Below are 12,697 nucleotides of genomic sequence, written 5' to 3' on the forward strand. Positions count from 1 at the left end.
CAGTATATACTTATATATTTCTAATAATAATGCACAGTTATATTAAGTTACAATCTGTCATTATTCAATTATTCCATATTTTCTCTTACTACTTTTATTTTATTATATAAAAGTATATACACTACTATTCCCCCTTCTCTTATTTCTATCACTTATTCTAACTTTTAATCATGTCACCCTTTACTAAAAAGCATTCTCTTTCTATCCTACCTAACTTCTAGTCATGTCACCTACCTAAAAAAAAAGAAAAGAAAGACAGAATAAAGGAGAAGCAAATCAGATCAACAACAAGAAAGAAAAATTATCTATCCATCGTCTCTTGCCCGCTTCAATACTTTAATTGCTATGCTTTTTTTTTTTGACTTGCCTCCCAAATTCCTCTCTTGGATCTTTATCCCTGTCTGTGTCTGCTTCTTGGCTATTCAATTCTAGGTATTTCTCCCTTGTGTGTTCTTTGAACAGAGTTCAAAGAGTTCTTTTCTGAATCCAGGTATAACTTGGATTTTTAACTTTTAACTTATTGCACCTGTGCAGGGTGGATTTGATTTAAATCACAATTTAAATCATGATTTAAATCACTAGTAAAAAGGCTTGATTTAAATCAACTTGATTTAAATCATAATTTTTAAAGAGCAGCTGTCACCTCTGCTACTCCTTTGACCCACTGTTGACTCACCGATAGTCCCAGTGTTGCAGAATATACAGCCTCATGCTACATAACTAAGCTCCATTTCATGCTGAATAAACTAAATTATTTAAGTATCTTAAATAGAAAACTATCTTTAGATAGATTTTTACCCCAAAAGTTTTTTATTAAAATAAATTCCATAAAAATAAAAAAAATCCGATTTAAATTAAAAAAATCCATTTTTTTTTATTATTTTTTTTTTTTTAAATCATTGATTTTTATCCACTCTGCACCTGTGTCTGGTTTGCCAATTGCACAGTGGCAGATAGGACAACGCTCCAGAGGGTCAACATCATTGCCCAGAGGATCATTGCTTGCCCCCTCCCCTCTTTGGAAGAGCTTTATAGCTCCCGCTGCCTTAAGAAAGTTCAAAACATTCTTAAAGATCCATCTCATCCTGGGCACCTTTTTTTTTTTTTGAACTATTACCATCTGGCAGACGGTACAGGGCAATAAAAACAAGGACAAATAGGCTGAAAAACAGCTTCTATGATCCCAGGGCAATAACCATATTGAATTTTATAGTATAGTGCAATATCGAGTTTTCAATTTCAATTCTATAGAATGTAAAGGATGTATGTTTGTGTTTTTATTTTTATAGTTATAATGTACACTGAAGAGGGCATTTAATTTCGTTGTACCACGTGCAGTGACAATAAAGTAAATGAAACTAACTCTGGCTGCTTCTCATTTTCTCTGCAGGCTCCAGACAGTACAGTGCGGCCATTGCCTTCACCCTGGCCCTCTTTTCACACCTGATTAACCATGTCAACATCCGCCTCCAGGCTGAACTGGAAGAAGGAGAGAACCCAGTTCCAGCCTTCCAGAACGACGGCACCGGTAAGGACACGCATTCCCTGGAGAGCTGCCCCTTCATTTTCATTTTTTTTTTCATTTTATTAAATTTGTATACCGCCCTACTCCCGAAGGACTCAGGGCGGTGAACAGGCACAAAATAAAACACATAAATACAAAAGTTAAAACATGATTAAAACCCAATTAAATAATTTTTGCCCAAGACAATTCTTCAAAGGCTCATCTCTTGATCCTGGGGGCAAAGCTGATGGGGGGGTCAGACTGGAGCCCCCCCTCGACCCAGCTCTTTAGGAGCAATGCACAGAGAAATTATTTGCCCAAGATACCTAGTTGACTAACAGGTTGTGTTTCTCAGTGCTAAAGGCAACGTATTTGTTGTAATTAGATGCCACCTTTATTATTACTTTTATAAACCACTCAAGGCAGAGAACGCATCTAATGCTCCTTCCTCCTATTTTCCCTACAACAGCAACCAAGTGAAGTGGGTTGGGCTGAAAGAAGATTGGCCCAAAGTCACCCAGCTGGCTTTCATCCCTAAGGCAGGACTAGAACTCACCGTCTCCTGGTGATTGGCCCAAACTTACCAAATCAACTTTCATCCCTAAGGCAGGACTAGAACTCGCTGTCTCCTGGTGATTGGCCCAAACTTACCAAATCAACTTTCATCCCTAAGGCAGGACTAGAACTCACCGTCTCCTGGTGATTGGCCCAAAGTCACCCAACTGATTTCCATGCTTAGGGCAGGACTAGAACTCAGAGTCTCCCTTTTTGTACTAAAACTGGAAATTGCCCCTAATTTTATTTGAGTTTGACTGTACTGAAAGGGAGTGGCTGTTTGAAAGAGACATAGGGGACTGGTCCGGGCGGTGTCCTGTTTGGAACCAGACCGCGTGGGGGGGGGTCATTGTGTGCGCGCACACAAGAGAGAAGTGAAGCCTTTGTGGCAGCGTTTGTGTGAGTGGAGCTGCGCGTGTGCAACCAGCGGTCTGGTTCCCAATAAAACACCATCTAGACAAGTCCCCTGTGTCTCTTTCAAACAAAAGAGAATGATCTCTCACCTGTCACTACTTGTCTTGCCCTTGGGTGCTTTAGAGAGTAGAAGATAATAAAAGAGTTGGAAGGGACCTTAGAGGTCTTCTAGTCCAGCGGTCACCAACTGATAGTCTGTGGACCACTGGTGGTCCGCGAGAATTTTTTATTTTTTTAAAATTTGATTTATATGCCGCCCTTCTCCGGAGACTCAGGGCGGCTTACAATGCGTTAAGCAATAGCCTTCATACTTTTGGTGGCCCGCAGAAAAATTATTTGCATTACCTATATTGCACTAAATCAGGAGTCCTCAAACTAGGGCCCCTGGGACGGATACGTGCAATGAACGTTTGTGTTGCTGCAGAGAGTCTCCCCCTTTGGGGTCTTTTTGTGAGGGTCGGAGGGGGGCAGAAATTCTGACTTGGGGTCTGCTTCGGCCTCCTGGTGTGGGGCTTTGGGCGAAGGCTGGAGGGAAGAGCCACTGGTGGGGAAGAGCCGGAGGGCCTCGTCCCAGTGGGACTGCCTCATGGCCTGGAACTGACTGACCATCTCAGCCCGCTGAGCCTCCAGGCGCCGGTACCTGGCCTTGCACTCCCGCAGGTCTCCCCTCTGCTTGGAAAGCCTAAGCTCCTAGTCCTCAGTGAGGTGCTTCTGCCGAGCCTCCTTCTCAGCCAGATCCAATTTGAACTGAGCTATTTTGCCAACTCTTTCTCCTGGTGGCTGCTTAGCTCCAGCAACTGCTTTCCTGTTGGGGCCCTAAGGAGCCCGGACAGGGAGGGGAGGAGGGGCTGGAAGGGGAGGGGCGAGTAGAGTTTGGCAAGGCACCCCTTGATGTGAGTGACATAAAGTTGGCCACGCCCACCCAGTCACATGACCACCTAGACACGCCCACCCAACTGGTCATTAGGCAGATCATATTAGTGGTCCGCAGGATTTAAAATTACGAAGTTAGTGGTCCCGGAGGTCCGAAAGGGTGGCGGCCCCCGTTCTAGTCCAACCCCCTGCTCAAGCAGGAGACCCCTATACCCGTGATGGCGAACCTATGGCACGTATGGTGGTACATGAAGCGATGTCAGCCAGCACGCGCAGCCTTGCCTGTTTGTCTTCCAGATTTCTGGTGGGCATATGCACACGACGATCAGCTGTTGTTCAGTCTCACAACAGTGCTGAAAACTGGTGTGTGCATGCATGCCAACCAGCTGATTGTTGGGTGCGCATGATGGCGAACCTGTCCCACGGAAATGTCGCACACGCTCGTTGGGGCCGCGCTCCAAAAAAGCCAAACTTTTCCGGCAGGCGATCCATTCGCGTGCGCAGCAGTGCCAAAACCGGCCTGCACATGCGCATCGGCCAGCTGATTGTCGGGCACGCATACGCGCTAGAAACCAGAAGTTTGGCTTTTCTGGAGCGCGGCCCCAACGAGCGTGTGCGACATTTCCGTGGGACAGGTTCGCCATCACGGCCCTATACCTTTTCAGATAAATAGCTGTCCAATTTCTTCTTAAAAACTTCCAGTGTTGGAGCGTCCACAACTTCTGGAGGCAAATTGTTCCACTGATTAATTGTTCTCACTGTCAGGAAATTCCTCCTTAGTTCTAGGTTGCTTCTCTCCTTGATTAATTTCCTTTTGGGAAAGCCAAGAGGGCGGGGTGGGTCTCACTCTGAGGGATGTCGTGTTCCAGAGGGTGGACACCAGGACAGGAAAGGCTCTTCTCCCTGCACTCTTCCGGCTGGAGTCCTTGACCAACAGGGTCCATAGCAGGTCCCTTCCGCCAGAATGATTGATGGGGGTGGGGAGGGGGCAAGATCTATTGTGTCTCTGGAGTTTTGAAATGCAGCTGTGTTTGGCTATCCTTGTAGAGGGCCCAGAGGCCCAGGAGACAGCAAACTCAGTCGAGAAAGAAACGGAGGCCGACCCAAGTGGCCACCGGGCCCCGGGGGAGCCACGGCAGAATGACAGCCAAAAGGGAAAGAAGTACTCGCGCCTTTCTTGCCTGCGCCGCCGCCGCCGGGCCCAGAAGCTGGACGAGAGCGACCTGAGCGAGGGTTTCGACTCGGATTCCAGCCCGGAGTCCACCAAAGCCAGCGGCGCCTCAGAGACGGGCTCTGAGAAGAGCGACGAGGAAGCCGAGGCGGCCTTCGACATGGAGACCGATTCCGACATGAACAGCCAGGAGTCCCGTTCAGATCTGGAGGACATGGAGGAGGAGGAGGCCGAGGCAGAGACCGAAGGGGGCAACGGCCAGCCTCGGGGTGTCAAGAACGGGACCAGGGGAGCCCCAGACTTTGTGGCAAGCGAAGGGGGTCGGCTGCCGGACTCGAAGGGCCCCGGCCTCCCAAAAATTGACCCTCCGGAGCCCGTGGCCAACGGGCCAGGCTCCTTGGGCGGCAGCGAGGCCAGCATCGCCAGCAACCTCCAGGCCATGTCCACGCAGCTCTTCCAGACCAAGCGGTGCTTCCGGCTGGCCCCCACTTTCAGCAACGTCCTTCTCAAGCCGGGCTGTGGGCCGCCCGCCCCGAAGGAGGCGGCAGGAGATGGCAAGCCTTGCGTGAATGGGGACGTGGAGAGGCCCGCTGCACCTGAGCCAGGTGAGCTGCAAAGAAAGTTGGTTGGTTGGGGAAGACAGACAGACGGAGGGGCAGGGGAAAGGGGAAAGCTGGGTTTATCTGCCTCTCGGGCTGACAATGTTCGGACCTAGGCTCCCTTAAAAAGCATGAAGCCCTTTTATTGACACGACTGTGAATCCCTTTCATTCACAGTCAGCAAGGCCTGTCCAAACAGTTTTTCAAAGGAAGATTTATCAACACAGACCTTATCTCGCTTGGCAAGCTGCCACGTAACTTGTTTCCAAACACAGCACAAGGCCAAACTTGGCACAGAGTCTCTTAGAGTCACGAACAGAACTTCCCACTCTTGAACCGACCGACCGAACAAATTGTTTCCTGCAAAAGCCCCCTCCCCTGTTCGCTCCTCTTTTGTTTCCTACGGGAGGGGCCAATCACCTCCAAGGTGTGGCTTTACTTCCAAGTCGACCCTGCTTTCGGCATTGCTCTTGTCTTCTGGCAGCTCTGTGCATGCTGGGAACAGGCTCCATCTATTCCTCTGCCTCACTGCTGTCTACCTCCCTCTCTGCCTTCGACGCAGAGCCCTCGCCCAAGCTTTCCCCAGCCCCCAGGACTGGCCCATGTTCCTCCCCAACCTCCTCACTGTACGACTCTGCTGCCAGCTTTGCTGGTCCCCGGGGGGGGGGCCACAACAGAAAATTCACAATATAGGCCCATTATAAAACTAGGCACAAGTTTCTAAGACAGTATTTCTCAACCTTGGAAGCTTGAAGATGGGTGGACTTCAACTCCCAGAATCCCCCAGCCAGCAGCGCTGGCTGGGGGATTCTGGGAGTTGAAGTCCACCCATCTTCAAGCTTCCAAGGTTGAGAAACACTGTTCTAAGACATTTTAGTGGGTGGATGTCTCTGTACAGGAGGTAGTCCTCAAATTACAACAGTGTGTTCAGTGATGACAGCCCTGGGAAAAGTGACTTACGACCGTTTTTCACCCTTACCACCTATCCCCATGGTGTACGGGATCCAAATTCAAATCCTTGGCAGCTGACTCGCATTTATGACCGTTCTGATGTCCCGGGCGGGGCCCCGCGATCCCCTTTTGCGTCCTCCTGACAAGCAACAGGGAAGCCAGACTCACTTAACAACCACTTAACTTCAGCGATTCACTTAACAATCAAATGGTCGTAAAATGGGGCTAAAATCCCTTAACAAATGTCTCCCTTAGAAAGTCGGGGCTCGATGACGGTCGCAAATTGAGGGACTGCCTGTATTTGGATTCTAATCCCATAATCCCCTGGCCACACTTAACCACCATGGAAGGGAGCTGTCCCTCTCCTTTCCAGTCCTTCAATTCTTTGACTCTTGCTGAGTTCTCCAAATCTCTTTTTGAGTTTTAACCAGGGGTGAAATGCTACCGGTTCGCTCTAGCTCGGGCGAAAACGGTAATAAAAAAAAAAAAGCATTACATTACACATTATCACAGCGGCGAGATTGGCGTATGCTCAACTTTGGAAAAATCAAAATACCCCATCAGAGGAGGCAATTATAAAGAAGATTTTAGAATGTGCGGAAGCAGATAAATCGACTAAAAAACTAAAAGACAAGAGACCAAACACAAACATGTTTATCTCGGGAAAAATTTTAGATGTGGTTAGAGAAGAGGAAATTATAACCCAAACTAGATGAGGAATTGTATCTATCGAGAAACTTATACTATACAAGTAAAGTGAGGTCGGATAGACCTAATTGATGTGTAAAGATATACAAGTTGTTCTGTCTTCTCTGGAATATAATATAGATATACAGTACCGAATATTAGGTTATTAAGGTACTATATATAAGGATGCTTGTTTTTTTTTTGTTGTGTTGTCTTGTTTGTTATTTATATGATGTGTTGTCTTTCTTTTTTAATGGAAAATGTAAAGATTATTTTTTTTAAAAAAAATGCTTTAAAAAAGTTTTAAAAAAAGATTCCTACAATCGCGTGGCACAGCTGTGATCGTCGGAATCTTTTTTTTTTTTTTTTTACTTTTTTAAAGCATTTTTTTACTACCAGTTCAGGCGAATAGGTAGTAAAAAATGCTTTAAAAAGGTTTTTTTTGTTTTTTTTAAAAAGGTTGGCCATGCCCACCCGGTCACATGACCCCCGCCCACCAAGCCACGCCCACAGAACCGGCAGGGGGGAAAAAATTTTGCATTTCACCACTGGTTTTAACCATCCGTTTTTCCCCCTGGTCTTAAGACGATGTTTCCGAATCGGAAGAAAGCATCTCCAGCAGCAGATCCTGCCGGAACGAGCGCTCGCTCCAAGAGAAGCTGGAAATTATAAGCGGCGAAGGGTTGCTGCCCACCGTCAAGGTGTTCCTGGACTGGCTGAGAACGAACACCGACCTCATCATCATGTGTGCGCAGGTGAGTGGCTCTCGGCACCTGCGGAAGCCTCTCTTTCCCCCTCTCTTTTGCCGCCTTGCGTTTGAATGTCCCAAAGGTGCTTCTTTTTCAAGAGGCAACTGGACTTTCTGGTTTTTTCTTTCGAAGACGTTTCGCTTCTCATCCAAGAAGCTTCTTCAGCTCTGACTGGATGGTGGGGAATGGAAGGAATTTATACTCCTTGCAGACAGCTGGTCATTTGCATCCTTTTAGAGAGTCCTTGATGTCACCTGTGTCCTCAGGATCACCTGAGTGGTGCAAATGGTTCCTGTAGCCAGCAATTTTTCCTCTGGAAATCCATTCCCACTCCCACACCATTCCAAGGATGTCCATCCCAAATTGTATAGCTAAAGGTCTGTTGAGATTCAGTCATTAAAAGCCACATTATTTGAGCCTTGAAAGGTCTCCCACTTTATCCTCCCAATAATTTGATGCTCTAGCTTAGGAAGAAGCCAACCTCGCGGTTGAAGCGAAGACTTTGAATGCCCAGGTGAGACCTAAAGTCTCCTTGAGTATCCTCCAGTATTCAAATTTTCCCTTTGTTTCCCACCTTCTCTCCTTGCAGAGTTCCCAGAGTTTATGGAATCGACTTTCGGTCCTCCTGAACCTGCTTCCTTCAGCGGGAGACCTGCAAGATTCAGGTACCCTTCTACTAAATTCTCTTTTCTTCTTTCATTATTCCCCCCACCCCCCCACCCCCCGTCTCTGAATATGTTTTACCTATGTGATTCAGCCTTCACTAGTTGCTTAATGGGTTTATGCTTCCTCTTACAGTCCAATTCTCCAAATCTGCTCATGGGCAGGACGTTTTGTTTTGTTTTGTCCCTTCCTTCAGCCTCTTTTTCAAGCCCATTTGGCAGTTAACATTTTTTTTTTAATTTGATTTCTATGTCGCCCTTCTCTGGAGACTCAGGGCGGCTTACAGTGCGTTTTGCATATTTATACAAAGTCAGCTTATTGCCCCCACAATCTGGGTCCTCAATTTACCTACCTTAGAAAGGATGGAAGGCTGAGTCAACCTTGAGCCTGACGAGATTCGATCTTACTTTAATTGCAGACAGCTGGTGTTAAATTACAGTGCTTCTGTCTGATGAGCTAAACCAGGCTCCTATTTTAAAGCTGGGATGTCAAACTCAACTTCATTGAGGGCCTCATCAGGGTTACGTTTGACTTCCGAGGGGCCGGGGTGGCTTTGGCCAGGGTGGGCGTGGCCATCTCGACGTCACTCATGTCAGCCCGAGTACTCTGGCTGGGGGGGGATTCTGGGAGTTGGAGTCCACCCATCTTAAAGCATGCTGGCTGGGTTCCAGAGCTTTGTTTTCGGCTGTGACAGCTTCCGGCAGACCTCTGCCAGTGAAAATGAAGCTTGGGAGGGCTGCGTGTGGCCCTCTCAAGCTCCGTTTTTGCTGGCAGAGGTACCACGGGCCGGGGCAGCCCCGCAGGCCAGATATAAACACCCGGCTGGCCAGATCCCTCCTCCGGGCCTTGACTTTGGCACCCCTGTTTTAAAGCATCTCTGGTGGCAGAGGTTGGTCAGAAAGAGCCCTTCTTCCCTTCATATCTGTGGAGATGCTCAGCCAACCAGCTCAGAGTTGTCCCAAAGGGGCTTTTTCCAAAGGCAACTGGACTGGTTTTTCCCCTGAGGAAGAGAGAGACATTTTCCTTCTCACCCAAGAAGATTCATCAGTCCTCCCTCCGCCCCCCAGAACTGATGAAGCTTCTAGGACCACCCATCTCCCTCATAGAGTGAGTCTGGACAGTTGTACAAATAGAGATTATAAAAGCTGTACAGGTGGTTCTCGGCTTTATCGTCACAATTGACCCTAAAATTTATGTTGCTATTAACATGAACATGTGAATGATTTTTTAAATGTTATCTAATTCTGGGTTTTATTTGATTGACCAAACTAAGTAATAATTTTAATTAGCAATTTTATGATGTTTGTGTGTCTATATTTTTCTTGACTGTACACCGCCTTGAGTCCTACGGGAGAAAGGCGGTATAGAAATATAATAAATAAATAAATAAATAAACAGCAAGAGCACTAAGACTTATATCCCGCCTCACAGTGCTTTTACAGCCCTCTCTAAGCGGTTTAGAGAGTCAGCCTTTTGCCCCCAACAATCGGGGTCCTCATTTTACCCACCTCGGAAGGGCGGAAGGCTGAGTCAACCTTCAGCCTGGTGAGATTCGAACTGCCAAATTGCAGGCAGCCGGCAGTCAATGGAAGTAGCCTGCAGTACCGCACTCTGACCACTGCGCCACCGAGGCTCATATTCACTCATTAAGTGAATTTTGCCGCATTTTATGACCTTCCTTGCCACAGTTACTAAGTGAATCACTGCAGCTGTTAAATCAGTAACACGGTTGTTAAGCGAATCTGGCTTCCCCCGTTGACTTCGCTTGTCAGGAAGGTCACAAAAGAGGATCATGTGATTTCAAAACACTGCAATGGTCATAAACAAAAGTCAGTTGTCAAGAGTCTGAATTGTAATCACATGCCCATGGGGATGCTGCAGCGGCTTTAAGTGTGAAAAATAAGTCATAAGTCGCCTTCTTCGGTTCCATTGTAACTTTGAACGGTCACTAAATGAACTGTTGTAAGTTGAGGGCTGCCTGTAGATAAACATTATAACAAAATAGAATAAAACTATTAAAATTCAGAATTAAAAAAAGGGCCCCAGAGAGGCTTCAGATTTGTCCTCCCTCTAAGCCAGTGTTTCTCAACCTTGGAAGCTTGAAGATGGGTGGACTTCAACTCCCAGAATCCCCCAGCCAGCGCTGCTGGCTGGGGGATTCTGGGAGTTGAAGTCCACCCATCTTCAAGCTTCCAAGGTTGAGAAACACTGCTCTAGGCTCTGTCGGTGATTGTCTCCCTTCTTGTTGCAGGGTTGTTTCTCTCCAGCGAAGTGAAGAGCATGTTGTCGGGCTGCGAACTTCCCGACTTGAACACTTGCTTGCTCCTGCCCGAAGACGTGGCCCTCCGCAACCTGCCCCCCTTGAAGAACGCGCACAGGAGGTTTAACTTCGAGCAGGACCGGCCTGTCCTTACCGAAGTGGAGGAGGTGATGGAGATTCCTTTGTTAAAAAGGAAAAAGCACCCTCAAAGTTGGATTTGGGTTGAGTTGAGGATTACAGTAGCAATAGCACTTAGACTTATATTTAATTTAATTAATTCAATTTATATTAAATTGAATATATTATATTGAATATATTAAATTTATTCTCCGGAGACTCAGGGCGGCTGAGTCCCACTTCACAGTGCTTTGCAGTCCTCTCTAAGCTGTTTACAGGGTCAGCCTCTTGCCCCCAACAATCTGGGTCCTCATTTTACCAGAAGGACAGAAGGCTGAGTCAACCTTGAGCCGGTCAGGATCAAACTCCTGGCTGTGGCCAGAATTAGCCTACAATACTACATTCTGACAACTGGGGAGGGAGGGAGGGAGGGAGGGAGGGAAGGAAGGAAGGAAGGAAGGAAGGAAGGAAGGAAGGAAGGAAGGAAGGAAGGAAGGAAGGAAGGAAGGAAGGAAGGAAGGAAGGAAGGAAGGAAAACAGCAATACCTTAGACTTATATACTGCTCCACAGTGCTTTCCAGCCCTCTCTAAGCGGTTTACAAAGTCAGCCTCTTGCCCCCCAACAATCTGGGTCCTCATTTTACCCACCTCAGAAGGATGGAAGGCTGAGTTAACCTTGAACCAGTCAGAATTGAACCGTTGGCACTGGGCAGAATTAGCCTGCAATACTGCATTCCAATAGGTAGGTAGGTAGGTAGGAAGGAAGGAAGGAAGGAGGAAGATAGCACTAGTCCTTAGACTTATATACCGCTTCACAGTCATTTACAGCCCTCTCTAAGTGGTTTATAGAGTCAGCCTCTTGCCCCCAACCATCTGGGGCCTCATTTTACCCACCTCGGAAGGCCGAGTCACCCTTGAGCCTGGTGAGATTCGAACTGCCAAACTGCTGGCAAGCCGGTGATCAGCAGAAGTAGCCTGCAGTACCGCCCTCTAACCACTGCGCCACCGGGGCCCTTCTCCTTGGCTGACTCCCCCTGGCTTCTCCCACTTGCCCTAAAGATGCCCCGTCTCCTCCTCCTCCCCGCAGTCCGTGGTTCGCATCTGTTGCATCCGAAGCTTCGGCCATTTCATCACCCGTTTGCAAGGCAGCATCCTGCAGTACAACTCGGAAGTGGGGATCTTCATCAGCATCGCGCAGTCGGAGCAGGACGGCCTGCTGCAACAGGCCCAGGCGCAGTTCCGCATGGTGAGCCCAGAGGGGGTGGTGCTGATGTGGGCAGGAGGAGAACTAACCAATTTTGTTGCCTATATGATGTAAAAAAGTAAACGGTTCCCCTCGCACGTATGTGCTAGGACAGGGGTCTGCAACCTTAAACACCCAAAAGAGCCACTTGGGCCCTTTTCCCAGAAAAGAAAACACCGGGAGCCATAAAACCTGGGTGGGCGTGGCCAGCTCGACATCACTCACTCCCACCCAGTCACATGACATACGCCCCTAGCCACGCCTACCCAGGTTTTGTGGCTCCAGGTATTTTCTTTTAAACAGGCCTCTCTTCCCCCCCCTCCCTCTTTCTTTTTTCCTCTCTCTTTCTCCTCTCTTTCTCCCCCTCTCTTTTTCTCCCTCTCTCTCTCATCCTTTTCCCTCTCTTTCTCCCTCTTTCTTTCTCCCTCTCGCTCATCCTTCCCCTCTGTCATCTTTCTCTCTCTCTTATCTCTTTCTCCCTCTCTCATCTTTCTCCTTCTCCCTCTTTCTCATCTCCCTGCCTCCCTCCCTCTCATCTTTTTCTTTTCCCCTCTCTTTCTCATCTCTTTCTTCCTCTCTCTCTTTTTCTCCCTCTCTCTTTCATCTTTCCCCCCCTCTCATCTTCCTCCCTCCCTCTCTCCTCTTTCTCCCTCTCTCCCATCTTTCCCCTCTGTCATCTTTCTCCCTCTCTCTTATCTCTTTCTTTCTCTCTCATCTTTCTCCCTCATGTTTCTCCTTATCCCCCTTTCTCATCTCCCTGCTTCCCTCCCTCTCATTTTTTTCTTTTCCCCTCTCTCTTTCTCATCTCTCCGTCTCCCATCTCTCTACCTCTCTCTTTCTCCCTCTCATGTGTGTGCGTTTGTGCGCGCGCTCGCGCAGGTCCCCTCTTGAACCATTTCCCAAAAACAGGC

General features: G+C 47.8%; 1 protein-coding gene across 1 annotated transcript in view; it reads left to right on the forward strand.

Moving 5' to 3' along the window:
- SMG5 (SMG5 nonsense mediated mRNA decay factor) overlaps positions 1–12,697 on the forward strand; it is a 48,366-nt gene that overhangs the window by 25,464 nt on the left and 10,205 nt on the right. Inside the window, exons 11-16 of the mRNA XM_087881255.1 lie at positions 1,391–1,528; positions 4,394–5,122; positions 7,340–7,509; positions 8,093–8,168; positions 10,418–10,593; positions 11,631–11,789. Of these exons, the coding sequence (XP_087737381.1) occupies positions 1,391–1,528; positions 4,394–5,122; positions 7,340–7,509; positions 8,093–8,168; positions 10,418–10,593; positions 11,631–11,789 (1,448 nt within the window). The remainder of the gene's footprint in view (positions 1–1,390; positions 1,529–4,393; positions 5,123–7,339; positions 7,510–8,092; positions 8,169–10,417; positions 10,594–11,630; positions 11,790–12,697) is intronic.

The sequence above is a fragment of the Pantherophis guttatus genome, chromosome 18 (genome assembly GCF_059756535.1).
Source record: "Pantherophis guttatus breed Tessera chromosome 18, ASM5975653v1, whole genome shotgun sequence".
NCBI classification, from domain to species: Eukaryota; Metazoa; Chordata; class Lepidosauria; order Squamata; family Colubridae; genus Pantherophis; species Pantherophis guttatus.